At 37.3% G+C, this 25,565-nt stretch overlaps 1 protein-coding gene across 1 annotated transcript in view; it reads left to right on the plus strand.

The window, feature by feature from the left end:
• Positions 1 to 25,565, plus strand: part of SHOC1 (shortage in chiasmata 1) — a 95,396-nt gene that overhangs the window by 43,327 nt on the left and 26,504 nt on the right. Inside the window, exons 16-21 of the mRNA XM_069575432.1 lie at positions 4,847 to 5,025; positions 9,311 to 9,383; positions 16,216 to 16,285; positions 17,313 to 17,491; positions 22,496 to 22,613; positions 23,972 to 24,083. Of these exons, the coding sequence (XP_069431533.1) occupies positions 4,847 to 5,025; positions 9,311 to 9,383; positions 16,216 to 16,285; positions 17,313 to 17,491; positions 22,496 to 22,613; positions 23,972 to 24,083 (731 nt within the window). The remainder of the gene's footprint in view (positions 1 to 4,846; positions 5,026 to 9,310; positions 9,384 to 16,215; positions 16,286 to 17,312; positions 17,492 to 22,495; positions 22,614 to 23,971; positions 24,084 to 25,565) is intronic.

Genomic DNA, 25,565 nt, shown 5'->3' on the forward strand with positions numbered 1-25,565 from the left:
ACTTTTTTAATAGATTTGATTATGTAATTATTATCATACCCTTGCTTTTTAATGTAAGATGATACTTTGCCATATCCATTTTAGGTCTTCATTGAATGTTTGTGACTTTGAATCTTTGCTAGATGAAATATAGCTAAATTATTAATACTAAGATCTTTTGCAATTATTTTCACTTGTGCATGTAAATTAGGATATGAATTACTTCAGTATTAAAAATCAACCTATTTTGAATGTATTGAAAATTTTAAAGATTTTGGAAATTTTTTCTAAACTGTTAAAATCCTTAATGTATCTATCTAACTACATTACTGCTCTCTAGACCCCTTACTGCAAGCTGTTTGGACTTGTTTAGTAAGGATGTATTTATTGGATTATGTTTTATAACTTCAGTTTCTAGAATCCCTTGGTGGTCCAATGGTTGAGACTCTGCTTCAGCTGCAAGGAGGCACACGTTCAACACCTGGATGGGGGAGCTAGAATCCCACATGCACATGCCCTGCAGTATGGCCCTCTGTACTCCCCCCAAAAACCATTATATATAACGTGGAAATAACTTTTCTCTGATCTGTAACCCAAACATTTTCTCTTATATATGACCCAGCCAAATAGTATTCTCTAAACAAAGGTTTTGTTAAGTATTGGGCAGCAGCAAGTTATAATTGTACTCCCTCTACAATACTGGGAGTTATAATACTTGGCCAAATACTATATTAGTACAACAAACTGTGGAAAATTCTTAAAGACATGAGAGTACCAAACCATCTTACTTGTCTCCTGAGAAACCTGTATACGAGTCAAGAAACAGGGTGCTCAGGGCTGGTGCACTGGGATGACCCTGAGGGATGGGATGGGGAGAGAGGTGGAAGAGGGGTTCAGGATGGGGAACACATGTACACCCATGGCTGATTCATGTCAGTGTATAGAAGAAACACTATAATATTGTAATGTAGTTAGCATCCAATTGAAATTAATTAATTTTTAAAAAGACAGAGCCTTATATGGAACAACTGACTGGTTCAAAACTGGGAAAAGAGTACGACAAGGCTGTGTATTGTCACCCTGATTATTTAACTTTTATGCAGAGTACATCATGCAAATTGCTAGGCTGGATGAATCACAAGCTGGAGTCAAGATTGCTGGGAGAAATATCCACAACCTCAGATATGCAGATGATACCATTCTAATGGCAGAAAGTGAGCAGGAACTAAAGAACCTCTTAATGAGGGTAAAAGAGGAGATTGAAAAAGCTGGCTTGAAATTCAACATTAAAAAAACTAAGACCATGACAACTGGTCCCATCACTTCATAGGAAATAAAAGGGGAAAAAGTGGACAGCAGTGACAGATTTTACTTTCTTGGGTTCTAAAATCACTGCACATGGTGACTGCAGCCATGAAATTAAAAAGTGCTTGCTCCTTGGAAAGAAAGCTATGACAAACCTAGACAGCATATTGAAAAACAGACATCGCTTTGCCAACAAAAGTCTGCATAATCAAAGCTATGGTTTTTCCAGTAGTCGTGTATGGATGTGAGAGTTGGTCCATAAAGAAGGTTGAGTGCTGAAGAATCGATGTTTTTGAATTGAGGAGCTGGAGAAGACTCTTCAGAGTTCCTTGGACTGCAAGGAGATCAAACCAGTCACTCCTAAAGAAAATCAACCTCAAATGTTCATTGGAAGGACTGGTACTGAAGCTGAAGCTCCATTACTATAGCCAACTGATGCAAAGAGCTGACTCATTAGAAAAGACCCTAATGCTGGGAAAGATTGAGGGCAGGAGGAGAAGGGAGAGGATGAGATGGTTAGATAGCATCACTAAATCAATGGACATGAATTTGAGCAAACTTTGGAAGATAGTGGAGGACAGAGGAGCCTGGCATACTGCAGTCCTTGGAGTTGCAAAGTCAGATGTAACTTAGTGACTGAACAACAATAACCTTTAGAAAGCCCAACATGACACTCTCCCTTTCTTCTCCAGTAAAGCATTTGAATGTTGATGCTGGGTCAATTTGTCTTGTCTCCATTATCAGACAATGATAGCCCTAGCTTACAGGACCTGAAACTAATATAATGGTATAGTGTCACATGCCCTTCTGTTTAGTCTCCTGTCTTCGTTATACTTTTCAGCTTCCATAAAAGATTGTCAGTGCTACCAACAACTAGGCTAACTATTAAAGTGAAATAGTAAGACAGAATATCAGAATCTAGAATATCTGGGCTCCCAGGGAGAATACAGAGAAAGGCATGGCAACCCATTCCAGTAATATTGCTTGGAGAATCCCCATGGACAAAGGAGCCTGGTGGGCTACAGTCCATAGGGTAGCAAAGAGTCAGACACAAATGAAGCGACTTAGCACACAAGCACACAGGGAGAGTACAGTTGTGACTCACTCCTGCTCAGTTCAGTTCAGTCACAAAGTCGTGTCCGACTCTGCGACTCCATGAACTGCAGCATGCCAGGCCTCCCTGTCCATCACCAACTCCCAGAGTTTACCTGAACCCATATCCATTGAGTCGGTGATGCCATCCAACCGTCTCATCCTCTGTCATCCCCTTCTCTTCCTGCCCTCAATCTTTCCCAGCATCAGGGTCTTTTCAAATGAGTCAGCTCTTCGCATCAGGTGGCCAAAGTATTGGACTTTCAGCTTCAACATCAGTACTTCCAATGAACACCTAGGACTGATCTCCTTTAGAATGGACTGGTTGGATCTTCTGCAGTCCAAGGGACTCTCAAGAGTCTTCTCCAACGCCACAGTTCAAAAGCATCAATTCTTCAGTGCTCAGCTTTCCTTATGGTCCAACTCTCACATCCATACATGACTACTGGAAAAACCATAGCCTTGACTAGACGGACCTTTGTTGACAAAGTAATGTCTCTGCTTTTTAACATGTTTTCTAGGTTGGTCATAACTTTCCTTCCAAGGAGCAAGCGTCTTTTAATTTCATGACTGCAATCACCATCTGCAGTGATTTTGGAACCTGCTCAATACTTAGCAAAATCTTGAATTAGAGAAATAATATTTATAGAGGGTTGATTAAAGTATATTCACCTTTCAGTACTCTACATTTTGCCCTAAGATTATATGAGACCATTGAGAGCTATATACTCTTGAATTTTTTTTGTTACTCAAAGAAATGCATTTACTAAATCAAACTTTGGCATTACTATTTGGCTACCTTGAGGAATACTCATAAAAGTAAAATCTTTGTTGGAAAAATGTAACTTCTTAAACCCCAGCTACCAAGCCATGATGAATAACCTTGCTGCCTTGGGTATTTTTAGTGGAAGGCTTTCTTACTCTTCTAAACCTCTCAAAATTAAAGAGCAAGTTAGGTTGACCTCCTTTCTTCTGTGAATAGTGGCAGCAGAAGAAAGGTCCATATGGTCTGGCTGCCTTTCCTGGACCCAGATTCTGTATTTTCCCTCAACTTCCAGTTTGTGTGTCTCTCCCAAGCTAGCAAGGTAATGAGTTTGAAGGTTAAAGGTTTAAAGTTTCACTCCTGGGCTTCAACCCAGAAATAAATTTGGTATTGTGTAATGGGTACTGTAATAGAGGTACATAGTAACAGCATAAAGGATGGTGGTGACTGTTATGCTTTCAAGGGGAACATTTTCTTTAAATGAGTAAGAGTTTGTCAAGTAAATAAAGTATGAAAAGGTATTGTTGGCAGAATTAAGAGCCCAGAAAAATGATTCAGTGAGTGTGTGACAAATGGTTCCATGTGGCTAAACTGAAGAGTACAAGGTGGAAAGCCTTGAGAGCTCAGCCACTAGAAATAGGAAAGAGCTAAATCATGAAGAGCCTTTTCAGCTACAAAAAAGACTTCAGTCACTATTCTGTAAATGATAGGGAACCACTGGAACAGGGAAACAAATGGACTCATTTTTTCTTTCGGTTACATCTACTAGCAGTACAGAGAATCAGTGGGAAGCTTTGAGATTAGGAAGCAGAAAGAACATAAGTCAACCTCTAAATTGCCCATTATTCTAGCTGTATTAATATAAAATTAGAATTAATATGTACACAATATAAAAATGAGAACATGAGCAGTGTACTTTTTATTTATTATTGTATTTATTGCCCAAATATTCACTGAATAGCTGATCTACATAAGTTACTGTCAGGTCTCTACTCCAGTAATTCACAAAATTCACTGTGCAGCAGAATCGCTAGGAGAAGTCTTTAGACATAGGAACCCCTGGGACTCAATCTAGATTTCTTGAATATGAACTTTCAAGGATAAGTCTCAAGATTCTGTGTTTACAGTTGCCTTTAGAGAGTTTAAATTTAGGCACTGCTGTTTCAGCAGCTACATAAATTAATTATCATATATAAATATGGATTATGAGAGCTTATAGACTAATGAGGTTGTTAAGCCATATACACAAATAACCAGAAATCAAGTGCAAAAGCTGTATCGATGCCATACCAAGAAAATCTCGGTGAAATATTTTACCACAGGATTTCTTGGCAAGTAAGTGTAGATTCTAGGGTTTAAGAAGAAGGCAGTAGCATTTAATAAGTTAGAAAGCAGAAAAGGATGGGGAATATTCAAGGAATCTGTAGAGTATATCCAGTGATATTGGTATCATATAGCTTAAAAATAGACATTTGGTATATGTTTCCCAGCTTTGCTTAATTTTAAGAGGATCATTCCGACCCAAAGATTGAACCTCGGTCTCCTGCATTGCGTTCAGATTCTTTACCATCCAAGCCCCCAGGGAAGCCCAGTAAAGGAAAATTTAACTGTCTCTGCTATGACCCTTATTTCCCTTTTAGATTTTTACCATGGAGTTTCTAAAAGAACAAAAAGACTTGCTTTTTTTCCTACTTGTGTTTTTAACAGGATATTTGTCAAATGCAAAAGATATCTACAAAAGTGTTTTTGGTTCCTGTTTGTATGACATTTGGCGACAACTGGAGATAGTACAGTTTATAAGGGGGAAAAAGCCTGAAACCAACTATAAGATAAGAGAATTGCAATGTCAGATACTAAATTGGATGCAAAGTGAACAGCAAATCAAGGTAAGTATTGAAATAAAGCAGATTACAACAATCAGCTCATATAAGAATTGTATGTAAGATAAATTTTTGCATGTAATTTGAAATTATGAAATAATATAGTATATACAATTTGGTCCTTTGACAGTTTTCTCCATAAGTAAGTTCATCGGACAGAATCAAACCCAGAAAAAGGATCATTTGTGTCATTATTCATATTCTTGAATTTTAAAAATACTTTCATTTTTATTATACATAGCTTTCTATGGATTGATTAGTCCTTCAAATCTCAAAAATTTTTTCTGCTTGTAAGTTCATGAACATATACCTAACCACAGACCTCTGATAATTAATTTTTAGATATTGAGCCATAATCTTCCATAATTCTTTTTTAAAGCACTTTGTTTACTTCTTGGATTATATTGGAAATTTTTGCCCACTCTGCCTCAAGCATTGGACAAAGACTTTGCATAAATAAAGATTTAAAAGAAAATACCTTTAAAAATCTTTTCAAGCAGTAAAACATCTACCTATGGCTGATTCTTGTTGATATTTGACAGAAAACACCAAAATTCTGTAAAGCAATTATCCTTCAATTAAAAAATAAATATTAAAAAAAACTTTACACTAAATCTGGAAACAAATTTGGCCTTTTCCTTCATTTTCCTGTATGTCCCTACTGTATCTCTATATCCCCAAACCTATGGTTATAGGATAGCATAACCAACTCAGTGGACATGAATTTGTGCAAACTGGGAGATAGTGAAGGACAGGGAAGCTGGGACTGCGGCAGTCCATGCGGTCACAAAGAGTCGGACACGACTTAGCCACTGAACAACAACAAGAAACTTAAAATTGGGAGTGATAGCATCATGGCAGGACAAGATGCTCTCTTTGTCTCTCCCCTTCAATCTACAACCAGGAAAACATCCACAACTCAACAACTGGGCCTCTGCCCAACACACCAGGACACTAAAGAGTTCCACACATCTGCACATCTAAGGTGGGTGTAGAACTGGAGGATTAGCATAGGCAGTGCCTGCAGCTGTGGTCCCTGAACCACAGCAGCCAAGCCCACAGGCCCCGAGAAGCCAGCAGCATCAAGGGAGGCACCGCACCTGACTCCAGCCTCCACTTGCAGTGGCACCCACAGCCTCAGCTAACCAGGCAGCAGGGGCAATGAGGCCCGTGGCCCTGTCCCTCCAGCTAGCTGCAGAGCCACCCACAACTCTGATGCCCCATCCTCCACCTGCAGTGGCTGAGCCCAGAAACCTGCGAATATTGGACAAGGCAAAGGCGCACATGACCCCGGTTCCTCCTCCTGGTCTTCTCCCTCCTCCTGCAGTGGCAGAGCATGTGACTCAGGGGATACCAGATGAGACCACCATCCTAGTACCACAGGCAGTGAAAGCAGTAACACTGGAAACAGCAAGGCATCAACAACCCTCGAGGCACAAGCAGTGATAACAAATGCACTGGGTGACAGCTCTGACATAGACATTGCAGGGTCAGTTCAGTTCAGTCGCTCAGTCGTGTCTGACTCTTTGTGACCCTGTGGCCTGCAGCACGCCAAGCCTCCCTGTCTGTCACCAACTCCCGGAGCTTACTCAAACTCATGTCCATCGAGTCGGTGATGCCATTCAACCATCTTATCCTCTGTCATCCCCCTTTCCTCCTGCCTTCAATCTTTCCCAGCATCAGGGTCTTTTCAAATGAATCAGTTCTTCGCACCAGGTGGCCAAAGTACTGGAGTTTCAGCTTCAGCATCAGTCCTTCCAATAAATATTCAGGACTGATTTTCTTTAGGATGGACTGGTTAGATCTCTTTGCAGTCCAAGGGGCTCTCAAGAGTCTTCTCCAACACCAGGGTAATCGGTGCCAATACTCAACCACAACCAGAGGCAGTGCAGGGTAAGGGAAACCAAAAAACTTGTGCTGTAGTGCCACCTGCTGGAAAATAAGAGAAAGACTTCTGGAGAAATGACAGCCTCTTCAATAAGTGGCGCTAGAAAAACTGGGCAGCTACATGTAAAAGAATGAAATTTGAACACTCTTAACACTGTATAAAGAATAAGATGGTTGGATTGTATCGCCAACTCAATGGACATGAGTTTGAGTAAGCTCTAGGAGTTGGTGATGTACAGGGAAGCCTGGCGTGCTGCAGTCCATGGGGTCACAAAAAGTCAGACACGACTGAGCGACTGAACTGAACTGAACTGAACACCATATATAAAAATAAACCCAAAATAGATTAAACACCTAAACATAAGGCTGGAAACTATAAAAATCTTAGAGGAAAACATAGGCAGAACATTCTGACATAAATCACAGCAAGATCTTTTCTGATCCACCTCCTAGAGTGATGAAAATAAAAACAAAAATAAATGGGATCTAATTAAACCTAGATGCCTTTACACACCTAAGGAAACTATAAATAAAAAGAAAACCTACAGAATGGGAGAAAATATTTGCAAATGAAGTGACCAACAAGGGATTAATCTCCAAAATATATAAACAACTCATGCAGCTGAGTATTAAAAAAAAATTTTCTGAGAAGAAGAAGAAATACAGAAGGTAGCAGAGTATTTATTTAAAAAAAAAACAGCTGAGGACTTCCCAAACTTGGGAAAGGAACTGGGTATACAAGTCCATGAAGCTAAGAGAATACCTAATTACCTCAATGCAAAAAGATCTTCTCCAAGATACTGTCAAAAGTCAATGAAAAGGAATGTTAAATGCAGCAGTGAGAAAAGAATGGCAACCCACAGAGGAATCCTTATTAGCTATCAGCAGATTTCTTAGCAGAAACTCCACAGACCAGGAAGGAGTAGAATAACAGCCTCAAAATACTGAAAGATAAAAACTGGCCTCCAGGAATACTTTATCCAATAAATTTATCATTCAGGTATAAAGGAGAAATAAGGGCTTTCCCATACAAACAAAAGCTGAGGGATTTCACCAACACTAGGCCTGCCTTACAAGAAATATTGAAAGGACCTCTTCTATCAGAAACAAAAAGGCAGAAGTACACAAAACTTTGGGTAAGGTGATAAATAGACAAACAATTAGAAAATTGCAACTCTATATCAGAATAGGTTTTTAAACAGTTTATATAACATAATGGTTAAAAGGGGAACTATCAGAAGAAAACAATAGCTACTTCAATTTGGTAGCAAACAGAATATAAAAAGGAATGAATTTGAGAAAACAAAAACATAAAAGGGGAATAAGAACAGAATCCATATAGGCAAATGAAGATAAGATGCTATCAGCACAAAAAGTACTATTTTACCTATGACATATCTTACGATATGTCATCATGGTAACCACCAAGCATAAATCTAGAATGGAGACACAAAACATAAAAAAGAGGAACCTGAGAAAAACATTATAGAAAACCATCAAACCAAAAGGAAACATGAAGAAGCAATGGAAACATAAAACTATCAGAAAACAAAAGATAGAATGGCAGTACTAAGTCCCCATGTATCAGTAATCACCCTACGTGTAAATGGAGTGAGTTCACCAGTCTAAAGACACAAGGTAGCTGGATGGACTTAAAAACAAGAGCAATTCAAACCCGTCTGGGTTAAATTTAACACTTACAATATGGGCAGAGGCTACTTATATAGTCATCTATATTAGAATTCTTGAAGAATGATAAGAATGCCCTGCCCCCAAATGTTTTCCTCATTGACATTTTATCTTTAGTTCAGTTGCTCAGTCGTGTCCGACTCTTTGCGACCCCATGGACTGCAGCACACCAGGCATCCCTGTCCATCACCAACTCTTAGAGTTTACTCAAACTCATGTCCATTGAGTCGGTGATGCCATCCAACCATCTCATCCTCTGTCATTCCCTTCTCCTTCCACCTTCAAACTTTCCCAGCATCAGAGTCTTTTCCAATGAATCAGCTCTTCGCATCAGGTGGCCAAAGTATTGGAGTTTCAGCTTCAGCATCAGTCCTTGCAATGAATATTCAGGACTCATTTTCTTTAGGATGGACTGGTTGGATCTCCTTGTCATCCAAGGGACTCTCAAGAGTCTTCTTCAACACCACAGTTCAAAAGCGTCAATTCTTCGTCGCTCAGCTTTCTTTATAGTCCAACTCTCACATCCATTTGATCTTACCAGAGTGTATTCCTTTGTGTTTAAGCACTGCTATCTTTTACAATGCAAATATTTACTTTGCCAACTTATTGTCATTAGTTTCATGTAACCAGTTGCTTGCTATTTTTGTCACTGTAGCAAAAGAATATTACAAAGCATAATCATTCATATATATATGAAATTTTTATTTTTGATCAGGTGCTGATTATAATAAGAATGGATTCAGATGGAGAAAAACATTTACTCATTAAAATCCTTAACAAAATAGAAGGTAGGGAGTTTTAAATTTTGCTTAATTTAATAACAAATGCTTGAACACATAAAAATGTATTGATCTAGCCAAGTTTTTAATTAAGATATGAGTGAAGTGAAGTGAAGTGAAGCCGCTCAGTCGTGTCCGACTCTTTGCGACCTCGTGGACTGCAGCCCACCAGGCTCCTCCGTTCATGGGATTCTCCAGGCAAGAATACTGGAGTGGGTTGCCATTTCCTTCTCCAGGGGATCTTCCCGACCCAGGGATCAAACCTAGGTCTCCCATATTGCAGGCAGATGCTTTAACCTCTGAGCCACCAGGGAAGCCCACATACTATAGTCAACTACCCCAGGCACCGCTGGGATACGAAACCAGGATCTCCTGTTTACTAGACAGGTGCTGAGTAACATACTATAAAATTCATACTTTATGAATTTTAGTTCTTCATTTGTAAAAGCTGAGTTAATGAAGCCTACTCATAGGTTTGTAAATAGTCTGTATAATTAGTAATTTTAACAATAAAAGGTATCAACAAGTAATAATAATCATCATGAGAATATATACATAAGTACACTATAGTATATTTACATTTCAGACTTACAGTCCACATTGATTTAAACACTGATTAGATCCCACCAAACTATATATTTTAAAGTATGAATTTTATAGTTGATGTATCATGCCAAAATCACAAGCTAAGTGAGGGAATCAGGATTTGAACCTAAGTCTCTCTTGTTCCAGGGTCATTTTTCAACTCTTCCATACCAGCTACTACTGCCCCTTCTGTCAACCCTTTCCATCTTGTGCTGTGGAACTCATTGCTAAAATATAAACTCTCCTCCTTCTTCACCTCCTTGTTTTAAGTGAAACTCAACTTTCCCTAGATGATAATGCTTCCCCTGTATGCCTTTCATATAGAAGCTGATAACTTTCTCTCTGTATGTATATAAGAATGAGAAGGCCATTTTGTGCTTTCTATTATCCTTTCCAAAACTTTATTCCTCCATCCTTTGAGGCTATGCCATATTGCCATGTCATTCTCTATTACCCCACAGTCATCCATGAACAGTTTTGCACCTGGCTCATGGTACTCTCTTTATTCCTGCCTGGTCCTGCCATTGAACTAGATGTCTTTAATGTGAATGATTCATTCAACACCCTGACCTTATAGTTTCATTGGTCTTCATAACAAATATATTCATACCTTGGCTTTGCTATCAACCTTTTGATAATGCAGAACTATCCTGCCCCTAACTTGAAACTCTCTGTCTATAGCTACCTTGGGCTCTTTCATGATCTTCAGCATTCTAAAGATTATAAACTTTCAACTCCTTTTTTCATTTCTTTCTTCTTCCATATTTGGTGATGGTCATCAATTTAAGCAGTCTTGTCCTTCTATTGTACCTTCCATTTAAACTTCAGCTCTGAATCAATCAAGATTTCATCTCTCTATCCCTACACCCAAGATGTTGTGCATTATTGGAGAAAATCGAGTAGATTGGTACCACTACAAAATCAGGCTCCCTGAACTTATATGGACCTTTAATACATTTCAGTGATCTTTGTATATGTTCTTAGCTTCCATACCTACCATACTAATGGCTATACCATACACCCCTACCATGCCACTCATCCCCTCATTTTGAGAAGGGAATTACGCCTTCTAATGACCTTTAATTGAGTAATAATCCTCCTCAGTTCATCTTCCCCACCATCTACAAACTTACATTCATTTCTCCTATTCTTTTATCTTTCCTCCTTTCTCGATAGAGGAGGTGACTCTCCACCCTTAAAAAACCAATCTTTCACTAGTGTTGTGGATCCCATCACTTCCAGGAGTCTCAAACATTTTGTTCCATTGATTATTTCCCAGCCAGCCTTCTTATCTAATAACTCTCTTAATCTTTAAGTTTTCCAGTCTTAAAAATAAAATACCACCCTCAACCTGTGTCACCCTTGATTTATTCTCTTACCTCTATAAACTGCATCTTGTACCATCTTCTAAAATATTTCTTTGCTCTACTCCTACCAAACTAGTTATCATGCTGTTTCTGATCTCCATGCCTTTACACCTCCTGTTTCTGCTATCATTAATACTCTTCTCTCTTCTTCAGGAAGCTAACTCCTACATATCATTTAAAAATGAATTAAAACATTTGGTTAGGAAACCTTAATTTGAATATGTTCCCTCTCTATTCTCAGGGTAATATGTACATCCTTCTAAGGCACTTCTTACCATCCTGGTCTGTAATAACTGATGCTCTTGTTGGTTTTCCTCACTACAATTTCAGCTACTAAGGATAATGACCATGTCATGCTTTGTATTTCCAGCACCCACAAAAATGCCTGGAACAGGGAAGACACTACATAAAGATTTTTTTGAAAAAGTGAATGAGCTAATGAATACCTCCCCACATGCCCTATTTAGACTAAGACTAGTGGAAAAGATTTAACTGAAATACATGCAAATATTGCGACTAATATCTGCTTCTCAGAGTAGTTACTAAACTGTTAAATTATAGTGATGTGAGGATGGAAGGTTCTTTTAAGGAGAGCCTTATATGGTGCCATTTTGGGGTGATGTTATCATGTGCAAGAATGCAAATTTTCATGCTCAGATCATATTGTTTCACTCAGTTTTCCAATAGTGGGAAAATGAGGTCATATTTACCAAATTCACAAGATCCTTACTAGTACCAAAGTGTTTAGTTCAGTTCAGTGGCTCAGTCGTGTCCGACTCTTGCGACCCCATGGACTGCAGCATGCCAAGCCTCCCTGTCTATCACCAACCCCCAGAATTTACTCAAACTCATGCCCATTGTGTCGGTGATGCCATCCAACCATCTCATCCTCTGTCGTCTCCTTCTCCTCCTGCCTTCAATCTATCCCAGCATCAGGGTCTTTTCCAGTGAGTCAGTTCTTCACATCAGGTGGCCAAAGTTGGAATTTCAGCTTCAATATCAGTCCTTCAAATGAACACTCAGGACTGATTTCCTTTAGGACGGACTGGTTGGATCTCCTTGCAGTCCAAGGGACTCTCAAGAGTCTTCTCCAACACCACAGTTCAAAAACATCAATTCTTCGGCACTCAGCTTTCTTCACAGTCCAACTCTCACATCCATACATGACCACTGGAAAAACCATAGCCTTGACTAGACGGACCTTTGTTGGCAAAGTAATATTTCTGCTTTTGAATATGCTATCTAGGTTCGTCTTAACTTTCTTTCCAAGGAGTAAGCATTTTTTAATTTCATGGCTGCAGTCACCATCTGCAGTGATTTTGGAGCCCCCCAAAATAAAGTCAGCCACTGTTTCCACTGTTTCCCCATCTGTTTGCCATGAAGTGATGTGTTAGAGCAATACTTAACCATTGTGGAGCTGAAGTCACCACGGTTTTGTGGACAATCAGGGTAACTGGAAACTTTAAAAAAATTATTTATTTATTTATTTATGGCTGCATCAGGTTTCAGTTGCAGAGCATGGGTTCAGTAGTTGAGGCGTGCAGGCTTAGGTGACCCACAGCATGTGGCATCTTAGTTCCGCAACAGTGGAAGGTGGATTCTTAACCACTGGATTACCAGGGAAATCGAGAAATTTTTTAAATTTAGGGAAGTGCTGACCAATGTTAGCATTATTAAAACAAAAGTATTTCAATAACTAGAGGAATATTTTTGTGAAGAACTGAGGAAATATTCCTGCCCCACAGAAAAGAAGCTTTAAACCTACTTAATGGGGCACCTTTTCCTTTGATGTCACTTAAAATGTATTGACAAATTTTTAAAAATGTATATATATATATATATATCAACTCTATGCTTCAGGCTGAACAATTCTATTTCTTTTGACATTTGGGATTATATCATTACTACTCTGAAACTCCAGTACTTTTGCCACCTCATGCAAAGAGTTGACTCCTTGGAAAAGACTCTGATCCTGGGAGGGATTAGGGGCAGGAGGAGAAGGGGATGACAGGATGAGATGGCTGGATGGCATCATTGACTCGATGGACGTGAGCCTGAGTAAACTCTGGGAGTTGGTGATGGACAGGGAGGCCTGGCGTGCTGTGATTCATGGGGTCACAAAGATTCAGACATGACTGAGCAACTGAACTGAACTCTTAATATTTTGTTTCAACAAGGTCTACTGACACAAAAATATTAACTCTACATATTGAAAAATGTTTTTACTCTCTTTGCAACTGGCAGTTATTCTCTGTATCTAGGAACTAGGCCTTTTTCTGTCTAGTATTAGAAACAAAGATGTGGGTCCATATTCCATGTATTTGAAAGATCTTAGTAACAAACTTAGCAAGTAATCTGCTTTGGCATTAAAGCTAGTACAAATCACTTAAAGAGATTAGGTTTTCAATAATATGACCTTACAAATTATAAATCATACCTGAATGGTCTAGTGGTTTTCCACTAGAAAATAGAGGGAAATAACAGAATGGCAAAGACTAGAGATCTCTTCAAGAAAATTAGAGATACCAAGGAAACATTTCATGCAAAGATGGGCTCGATAAAGGACAGAAATGGTATGGACATAACAGAAGCCGAAGATATTAAGAAGAGGTGGCAAGAATACACAGAAGAACTGTGTAAAAAAGATCTTCACAACCCAGATAATCACAATGGTGTGATCACTCACCTAGAGCCAGACATTCTGGAATGTGAAGTCAAGTGGGCCTTAGTAAGCATCACTACAAACAAGCTAGTGGAGGTGATGGAATTCTAGTTGAGCTATTTCAAATCCTGAAAGATGATGCTGTGAAAGTGCTGCACTCAATATGCCAGCAAATTTGGAAAACTCAGCAGTGGCCACAGGACTGGAAAAGGTCAGTTTTCATTCCAATCGCAAAGAAAGGCAATGCCAAAGAATGCTCAAACTATTGCACAATTGCTCTCATCTCACACACTAGTAAAGTAATGGTCAAATTCTCCAAGCCAGGCTTCAGCAATACGTGAACTGAGAACTTCCAGATGTTCAAGCTGGTTTTAGAAAAGGCAGAGGAACCAGAGATCAAATTACCAACATCTGCTGGATCATCAAAAAAGCAAGAGAGTTCCAGAAAAATATCTATTTCTGCTTTATTGACTATGCCAAAACCTTTGATTGTGTGAATTACAATAAACTGTGGAAAATTCTGAAAGAGATGGGAATACCAAACCACATAACCTGCCTGTTGAGAAATCTGTATGCAGGTCAGGAAGCAACAGTTAGAACTGGACGTGGAACAACGGCCTGGTTCCAAACAGGAAAAGGAATACGTCAAGGCTGTATATTGTCACCCTGCTTATTTAACTTCTATGCAGAGTACATCATGAGAAACGCTGGGCTGGAAGAAGCACAAGCTGGAATCAAGATTGCCGGGAGAAATATCAATAACCTTAGACATGCAGATGACACCACCCTTATGGCAGAAAGTGAAGAGGAACTAAAAAGCCTCTTGATGAAAGTGAAAGAGGACAGTAAAAAAGTTGGCTTAAAGCTCAACATTCAGAAAACTAAGATCATGGCATCTGGTCCCATCACTTCATGGGAAATAGATGGGGAAACAGTGGAAACAGTGTCAGACTATATTTGGGGGCTCCAAAATCACTGCAGATGGTGATTGAAGCCATGAAATTAAAAGACACCTACTCCTTGAAAGAAAAGTTATGACCAACCTAGATAGCATATTAAAAAGCAGAGACATTACTTTGCCAACAAAGGTATGTCTAGTCAAGGCTATGGTTTTTCCAGTGGTTATGTGTGGATATGAGAGTTGGACTGTGAAGAAGGCTGAGCACCAAAGAACTGATGCTTTTGAACTGTGGTGTTGGAGAAGACTCTTGAGAGTCCCTTGGACTGCAAGGAGATCCAACCAGTCGATCCTGAAGGAGATCATTCCTGGGTGTTCATTGGAAGGAATGATGCTAAAGCTGAAACTCCAGTACTTTGGTTATCTCATGTGAAGAGTTGACTCATTGGAAAAGACTCTGATGCTGGGAGGGATTGGGGGCAGGAGGAGAAGGGGACAACAGAGGATGAGATGGCTGGATGGCATCACCAACTCTATGGACATGAGTTTGAGTGAACTCCGGGAGTTGGTGATCGACAGGGAGGCCTGGCATGCGGTGATTCATGGGGTCACAAAGAGTAGGACATGACTGAGCAACAGAACTGAACTGAACTGATGTCATTATTATATCACACCTTTGAGAACTCACAGTTGACAGAAGTTCATGAATAGAGTGTAGAATTTATATGAACTGGAATTAGCTATTCTTAAACCAACAGTGTCTACCAAAATAAACTGTAGCGTGGGTGTAATAAATTTTAATTTATTATATTTAAAATATATATAACAAATAATGTAAGTAATTTAAATATAATTGAGAAGCATGAGTAAATCTACAAAATAGGCAGTGTCCAATAAGACTTCTTTTTCTAACACAGCAAATAGAAAGGGAAAAAATTCCTATCATAGTGAAGTATCATCTCTTGTTGTCTAGTTATATACTTAAATTTTTGGCTAAAGGAAAGGTAAAATCTACCATAATTTTTCACAAAATAAAAGGAACTACATGAAACTGGTGTGTTTTGTTACTTTAACATTAAGTTTTTGATCTATTTTATTATTTTACATAATAAATTCAGAATTTCCTTGCTTATAATCACACAGCATACACACACACCAGAAATAGTGCCCATGGCTCAAAGTTTCTGATTTCCTAGACTTAGAAAAATAATCCTTGTTCATGGGCCTTAGTTCATTTCTATGGTAGTAAAATATATGACACACCTAAAAATAGATATGAAAATATACTGAAAAAAAATATTTTCGTATTTCTCTTTTTTTTCCCAACAGGTTTGACACTGATTGTCTTACATTCAAACAAAAGAAAAGACTTTCTGGAATCTGAAGGTGTTTTAAACAGGTGAAAATGTACTTGTTCATCTATGGGTAACAGACATACCAGTTCCATGGGAAAAGCACAATTTCCCCTAGAACTTTAAAAAAAAAAAAGTTTAATAACACCTGAAATTAATGTATGCCTTTACCCTTTTCCTGAAAAATTATTTAACTAAGTTCGTTGCCTTATGTATTATTGTTGTCCAGAATTTTTGCTTAATCTTGTTTTAATATCTCCAGATTATCATTTCTATTGTTAGTGTCAGTACAAGGAGTACCTCTTTAGACTTACCCTTATTTTTAACCAGTGTTTTTGTTCAGCATTGCTTCTTATATTTTCTTCCTTCTTTTAGAGTTTCCTTCTCCTGTAGTACATCTTTTAGAAATTCTTTCAGTGAGAGCCTGATAATAATAAATTTAGTGTTGCTTGTCTAAAAATGTTTTTACTTTGCCTTATTTTATGTAGAAATTATTTCTAATAGAAAGCAGCAGTAGAGAATTTTAATTTAGTAAATGCTATGTTGTAAGAAATTTGAAGATGGGAAAGATAAATTAAGATATTTAAGTATCCATCATTCGGTTGTCGTTAAACTATTTATGAAGCCCATTGAGGAAAAAAAAACATTTTAAAGTTGTCAGGTAATATTCTACTGTTAATATATAGATTATCAAAGATTAAAATCTCCCATCTTTAAGAAAATGAGATTGATTTTTCATGGTGATTTGTGTATTATTGAGAAGAATCAGATAATAAAATAGGGTCCTTTGCATTTGAGGATGTGAAACAAGTCCAAGGTTGTTTTATATTCTTTTTATATATTTTTTATATAAAATTTTTAATATTTTTTAAAAGTATGACCATCAAAAAGAAAGATGAAAAGACATTAGCACAATTGGAGAACAAATCAACAGGAAATACACGTGTCTTTCCAAGATAAGTGGGCATAGATTAGAGAAGAATTTCCATAAAATAGCCAAAGCAGTCGTCTTTTATCATAAGGGTATAATGATACAAGTCTAATTCTCTTTTCTTGGCTTTCTTTTGTCTTTAGTACAAGTTTCTGTGTAGTGGTACCCAATCAATACATTGGAGCAGATTTCCCCTGGAGTAATTTCTCATTTGTGGTGGAATACAATTTTGTAGAAAACTCTTGTTGGACTGAACACTGTGAAAAATTGAATATTCCTTACATGGCCTTAAAAGTGATTCTTCCAGATACAGTTTTAAAGAGTAAGAATATAATTTAAATTCTTTTTTTCTGCTCCATGACCATAAAAATTTTCTGTTTTTTTTTATTTCTGATTTATGAAAAGAGAATAAGCTACAGCATTAGAAGACTAGAGTTCAAGCTCTAACTTCACCATCATCTGTGTGACCTTGAACAAAGACTTTAACTATCTCTTACCTCATATTCCTCTTTTGAAACTAGCCTTTACTGATTCTATTTGTCTTCATCACTTTAACTTCTAAATTTTACTTAAAATAACACAATTTAATTATATCTAATCTTAATCTGACTTTTATGCAACAGTATTTTTACTGAATTTCAGGGAAAATATGTAATAGTATGTTGACTGACACAGAGAACTTTTAACATGCAAAAAAACTGTGCACAAATGCTTGGAAAAAAGTCTAAACCACTTTACATAGCATTAGGTTTCTCTGTATTTCTCAGTAATGCTTCACATGACTAAGGCTGTGAATTCTAAGATCCACTAAATTAAAAACCCTATATGTGTTTAGTCACAGTGCACCTCTCTTTCAAAACTTGCCATAAATTACTTTCCATCCACTTTGAGTAGGAAGTTTGAGTTCTGAGACATTCCAACTCAATTCTAAAAATACAGTCAATATCACTGATGAACATAGATGCAAAAATCCTTAACAAAATTCTAGCAATCAGAATCCAACAACACGTTAAAAAGATCATACACCATGACCAAGTGGGCTTTATCCCAGGGATGCAAGGATTCTTCAGTATCTCCAAATCAATCAATGTAATACACCATATTAACAAATTGAAAAATAAAAGCTATATGATTATCTCAATAGGTGCAGAGAAAGCCTTTGACAAAATTCAACATCCATTCATGATAAAAACTCTCCAGAAAGCAGGAATAGAAGGAACATACCTCAACATAATAAAAGCTATATATGACAAACCCACAGCAAACATTATCCTCAATGGTGAAAAACTGAAAGCATTTCCCCTAAAGTCAGGAACAAGACAAGGGTGCCCACTTTCACCGCTACTATTCAACATAGTTTTGGAAGTTTTGGCCACAGCAATCAGAGCAGGAAAAGAAATAAAAGGAATCCAGATTGGAAAAGAAGTAAAACTCTCACTGTTTGCAGATGACATGATCCTCTACATAGAAAACCCTAAAGACTCCACCAGAAAATTACTAGAGCTAATCAATGAATATAGTAAAGTTGCAGAATATAAAATCAATGCACGAAATCCCTTGCATTCCTATACACTAATAATGAGAAAATAGAGAAATTAAGAAAACAATTCCATTCACCATTGCAATGAAAAGAATAAAGTACTTAGGAATTTATCTACCTAAAGAAACTAAAGATCTATATATAGAAAACTTTAAAACACTGGTGAAAGAAATCAAAGAGGACACTAATAGATGGAGAAATATACCATGTTCATAGATAGGAAGAATCAATATAGTGAAAATGAATATACTACCCAAAGCAATCTATAGATTCAGTGCAATCCCTATCAAGCTACCAACGGTATTTTTCAGAGTTAGAACAAATAATTTCACAATTTGTATGGAAATACAAAAAACCTCAAATAGCCAAAGCAATCTTGGGAAAGAAGAATGGAACTGGAGGAATCAACCTGCCTGACTTCAGGCTCTACTACAAAGCCACAGTCATCAAGACAGTATGGTACTGGCACAAAGACAGAAATATAGATCAGTGGAACAAAATAGAAAGCCCAGAGATAAATCCACACACCTGTGGACACCTTATCTTTTGACAAAGGAAGCAAGAATGTACAACGGATTAAAGACAATCTCTTTAATAAGTGGTGCTGGGAAAACTGGTCAACCACTTGTAAAAGAATGAAACTAGAACACTTTCTAACACCATACACAAAAATAAACTCAAAATGGATTAAAGATCTAAACATAAGACCAGAAACTATAAAACTCCTAGAGGAGAACATAGGCAAAACACTCTCCGACATAAATCACAGCAGGATCCTCTATGACCCACCTCCCAGAATACTGGAAATAAAAGCAAAAATAAACAAATGGGACCTAATTAAACTCAAAAGCTTCTGCACAACAAAGGAAACTATAAGCAAGGTGAAAAGACAGCCTTCAGAATGGGAGAAAATAATAGCAAATGAAGCAACTGAACAACAACCAATCTCAAAAATATACAAGCAACTCCTGCAGCTCAATTCCAGAGAAATAAATGACCCAATCAAAAAATGGGCCAAAGAACTAAATAGACATTTCTACAAAGAAGACATACAGATGGCTAACAAACACATGAAAAGATGCTCAACATCACTCATTATCAGAGAAATGCAAATGAAAACCACAATGAGATACCATTTTACTCCAGTCAGAATGGCTACGATCCAAAAGTCTACAAGCAGTAAATGCTGGAGAGGGTATGGAGAAAAGGTAACCCTCTTACACTGTTGGTGGGAATGCAAACTAGTACAGCCACTATGGAGAACAGTGTGGAGACTCCTTAAAAAACTGGAAATAGAACTGCCTTATGACCCAGCAATCCCACTGCTGGGCATACACACCAAGGAAACCAGAAGTGAAAGAGACACATGTACCCCAATGTTCATTGCAGCACTGTTTATAATAGCCAGGACATGGAAGCAACCTAGATGTCCATCAGCAGATGAATGGATAAGAAAGTGGTGGTACATATACATAATGGAGTATTACTCAGCCATTAAAAGGAATACATTTGAATTAGTTCTAATGAGGTGGATGAACCTGGAGCCTATTATACAGGGTGAAGTAAGCCAGAAAGAAAAACACTAATACAGTATAGTAACGCATATATATGGAATTTAGAAAGATGGTAACAATAACCCTGTATGCAAGACAGCAAAAGAAACACAGATGTATAGAACAGTCTTTTGCACTCTGTGGGAGAGGGAGAGGGTGGGATGATTTGGGAGAATGGCATTGAAACATGTATATCATATATGAAACGAATCGCCAGTCCAGGTTTGATGCATGATACTGGATGCTTGGGGCTGGTGCACTGAGACGACCCAGAGGGATGGTACAGGGAGGGAGGAGGGAAGTGGGTTCAGGATGGGGAACACATGTATACCTGTGGCAGATTCATGTTGATGTATGGCAAAACCAATACAATATTCTAAAGTAATTAACCTCCAATTAAAATAAATAAATTTATATTTAGAAAAATAAATAAAAATTAAAATACAGTCACTGTAATTATTACTTTGGAATCTTTGATATATAGAATTAAGCGTTGCTGTTCAGTTGCTAAGTCATGTCCTACTCTTTTAGAATTTGTGAACATCATTAAATGATTAAAACATGGGTCCAAGAAAGGATAATACATAAGCATTCACCTTTGAAATTAAATTATTCAAACAATTCCTTATTTGGGTCATTTACAATGTTTTGATTTTCTACTATTACACCACAAGATTTATAGCAATTTATGTATCTTATATATCTTTATGTATTTGTTCTCAGAAGTAAAATCTCTAAGGTAAAATGAGTTTCTGGGTCAAAGGTGTGCACAAATTTATATATTGCTAATATCTTTGCAGAAATTCTATCCCAGTTTATGTCTATGCAGAAAGTATGAGAGGATTTTTTCCCTTGTGTTTTTACTTTGAGTAGGTATTATTAATCTTTTAAATTTCTGAAGGGATTAGAGACAGAAACTATTTTACAGTTGTGTTAATTTGCATATCTTTATCTGTATCATTTCATAAGTGAATTGATCTTGCATAGCCATTCTTTTGTAAACTGCCTGTTTATGTCCTTCATCCACTTATCTATTGAGGCATATAATTTTTGTCCTATTGATCTAGAACAATTCTTATGGATTATTGTACAGCACATAACTTTAAATTTTTATATAAATCAGTATATATATTTATACAGAAATGTCCAATAAATACTAATTGAATAAAGCAGATATTAATATTCAGGTAGAGTATGATCTTATATTTTCCTTTCTTTATTTTTTCAAGTGCATGTACATGTGTAAGTATAGACAAGTAAACGTATAGGAAAATAGTGTGGAAGTATATATTGAACTCTGTTCTTAGTATATAGTAGTTTTAATAAGTAATAAATATTTTATTTCTGGGTAGTAGAATAACATGGAGAAGGAAATGGCAACCCACTCGAGTATTCTTGCCTAGAGAATCCCGTGGACAGAGTAGCCTGGTGGGCTGCTGTCCATGGGGTCGCACAGAGTTGGATCTGACTGCAGCCATGAAATTAAAAGACGGTTACTCCTTGGAAGGAAAGTTATGACCAAACTAGATAGCATATTGAAAAGCAGAGACATTACTTTGCCAACAAAGGTCTGTCTGGTCAAGGCTATGGTTTTTCCAGTGGTCATGTATGGATGTGAGAGTTGGACTGTGAAGAAAGCTGAGTGCTGAAGAATTGATGCTTTTGAACTGTGGTGTTGGAGAAGACTCTTGAGAGTCCCTTGGACTGCAAGGAGATCCAACCAGTCCATTCTAAAGGAGATCAGGCCTGGGTGTTCTTTGGAAGGAATGATGCTAAGGCTGAAACTCCAGTACTTTGGTTACCTCATGCGAAGAGTTGACTCATTGGAAAAGACTCTGATGCTGGGAGGGATTGGGGACAGGAGGAGAAGGGGACAACAGAGGATGAGATGGTTGGACGGCATCACTGACTCAATGGACATGAGTTTGACTGAACTCCGGGAGTTGGTGATGGACAGGGAGGTCTGGCATGCTGTGATTCATGGGGTCGCAAAGAGTAGGACTCGACTGAGTGACTTAACTGAGCTGAAGCAACTTAGCAGCAGCAGTAGAATAACATGTGGTTTTTATTTTATTTTTCAGGTCTTTATTCTGAATTCATATTTTTTCAATGAACATGTTTTATTTTTATACTACCCCTTGAATATACATCTGTTATTCTCATGTTTAGTAAAAAGAGGAAGAATGGAGGGAGGAGAAAAAAGAGACATACTGATAATTTTTTTCATCTTTAGGAAGCAGCTTGCTTGATAGTTTTGGTGGTTTTCTCTTGGAAATTCAGATTCCATATATGTTTTTTGCATCTGAAGGACTTCTTAATACTCCAGAAATCCTACAGTTGTTAGAATCCAAGTAAGTTATTGATTTCATAACTTTAGCAAAGATATATATATATATACCCTAATGGACTAAATATTATGTTATAATGTGGCACTATTTCTTTCTGATTCAAGCCTGGAATTACATCACACAAGATAGTTTTCCATAGAGTTTATGTCAATTTATACTTCTCCCCCTATAGCATACCATCATACATATTAAATATTGTCTTTTTTGGTATATATCAATTTTGTACAGAAATAATATTTATTTCAATTCATATTTCAGTTGCATTTCTACTGTTACCAACAAATATGAATATTTTATGTTGGGGTTGGTTTCTGTGAACTGCATGGTCATATCTTTGGGTCACGGATATTGAGAATGAGTATTCTTATTTAGAGGACTTTAAATACTGCTTAGGGACTTGCCTGGTGGTCTTGAGGTTAGGACTTTGCTTTCCAATGCAGCAGGTGCTGGTTCAATCCCTAATTGGGGAGCTAAGATCCTGCATGCCTCACAGCCAAAAAAAGCAAAGCATAAAAGAGAAGTAAAATTGTAACCAATTCAATAAAGACTTAAAAAAAATACTGCTTTGGAAACAAGATTATGAAGTTCTGAATCAATTCTCAAGTTTTTAGGCCTTTAGTTCTAAGGTCATGTCAACACTGAGAATTTTCAACTAATATAAAAACTTTATCATAGCATACAAGTTGTCACAGAAAATTTAGACATTGGGCTCTCTATATCAAGGAAGGATAATTATGCTGTGACCTTAGTTAAAATGCAGATCTGTTTTCCATGCTTTTGTTTTTGTATCTTAAGACTGTGGGGCATTCACAGAAAATTATGAGCTTATAATAGTTAAAATCTAGATCACTTTTCAGGAGAAAGAAAAGAAAATTCTGATAAGTGTAGAATGTTTTGATTTAATGAATTATTACTTACAGAGCCAGAATAAATTTATCAAGATGTTTATTATAGGGGGATTCCCTTGTTGTCCAGTGGTTAGGACTCCTTGTTCTCACTACCCAGGGCTGGGTTCAGTCCTTAGTGGGAGAAATAAAATCCCACAAGCTGTGCAGGCACTGACAAAGGCACAGCCCCCCAAAGCCCCAAAACCAAGCAAACACAAAAGACATTTATAATAGTATCATATACATTAATATTTAGAAAAATACATAAGGCAGCACATATCTCAACTAATCAGTCATAGACTGAATAATTGATAGTTTATGAATTATTCATAGACTCAAGTTTATAAAGTAGAATAAATTGATGTATGAAATTTGCAAAGTCATTCAAATAGTCTAATACGCCAGAGGACAATCTAGTTTTTCTTAAAGAATTTTTCTTAGCCATATGTCACCCCAAAATACTGTGTTTTACAGCTATAACATCACACTAGTGGAGAGATGCTGCAGCGAGTCACTGAAACTCTTTGGAGGTACAGAGCATTATGTGGTAATGACAATTGATGAGCACACTGCTGTAATTTTGCAGGTAAAACTATACAGTAAAAAAAGGTAAATCAAATATATTAAAATGTATGTGTAACCATGTAAACATTATTAGAGATTATAGTTTAAAGAGCTTAACTACACTTTATTCATGATTTCTTCAAAACTTTGCAAAAGGGCCGTAAGTGCTAAAACCATCACTGTTGAAAATGGCTATTACCAGCCTTTTTCAATACCTTATAATTTTTAACAGACTTTAAGAAGATCTGCAGAGGATGGCGACAGTGCAGTATGTTCATGAAACTGCTTTCAAGCTTCCTCTGTGGAGGCTGTAAGTGCTTTGAGGACCTGGTTTCATTTGTCTCTGCCCTGTCCTGTGCCTGGCATGGTTCTTGCCACAAAGTAGATGCCTAATAAATGTTTGCTGACTTGAAAAAAAAACAAAGACAGAGCAAATAGAAACTCTTTAATATTATGTCAGTTTGGTTCAGTTGCTCAGTCATGTCTATTTGTAACCCCATGGACTGCAGCATGCCAGGCTTCCCTGTCTATCACCAACTCCCGGAGCTTGCTTAAACTCACGTCCAGCCAGTGATGCCGTTCAACCATCTCATCCTCTGTTGTCCCCTTCTCCTCCCACCTTCAATCTTTCCCAGCACCAGAGTCTTTTCTAATGAGTCAGTTCTTCGCAGCAGGTGGCCAAAGTATTAGAGCTTCAGCTTCAGCATCAGTCCTTCCAACGAATATTCAGGACTGATTTCCTTTAGGATTGATTGGTTTGATCTCCTTGCAGTCCAGGGGACTCTCAAGAGTCTTCTCCAACACCACAGTTTAAAAGCATCAATTCTTCGGCACTCAGCTTTCTTTATGGTCCAACTCTCACATCCATACATGACTATTGGAAAAACCACAGCTTTGACTAGATGGACCATTGTCGGCAAAGTAATGTCTCTGCTTTTTAATATGCTGTCTATGTTTGTCACAGCCTTTCTTTCAAGGAGCAAGCACCTTTTAATTTCATGGTTGCAGACAGCATCTGCAGTGATTTTGGAGCCCAAGAAAATAAAGTCTGTCATTGTTTTCATTGTTTCTCCATCTGTTTGCCATGAAGTGATGGGACCAGATGCCATGATCTTAGTTTTTTGAATGTTTAGTTTTAAGCCAGATTTTTCACTCTCCTCTATCACTTTCATCAAGAGGCTCTTTAGTTCTTCACTTTCTGCCATAAGGATGGTGTCATCTGCATATCTGAGGTTACTGATATTTCTCCCTGAAATCTTGATTCCAGCTTTCTTTTTAACATACTTTAAGAAGATAGAGCAAATATAAAATCTTTCATATTATGTACTGACCTATTTTAAAATACATTTATAGAATAATTATAGTGTTAAAACTTTTAAAAATCAAATTCTAGCCACTGTTTCTTAAAAGGAAGTAACACACTAGTCTGTAATTGATAATAAAAGATTTCCTCCAAAGTGAGGATTTCCTATAAATAAGGCAGTTTTTTAAAAGAGAGAGAAGA

The sequence above is a fragment of the Ovis canadensis genome, chromosome 2 (genome assembly GCF_042477335.2).
Source record: "Ovis canadensis isolate MfBH-ARS-UI-01 breed Bighorn chromosome 2, ARS-UI_OviCan_v2, whole genome shotgun sequence".
Lineage (NCBI taxonomy): Eukaryota > Metazoa > Chordata > Mammalia > Artiodactyla > Bovidae > Ovis > Ovis canadensis.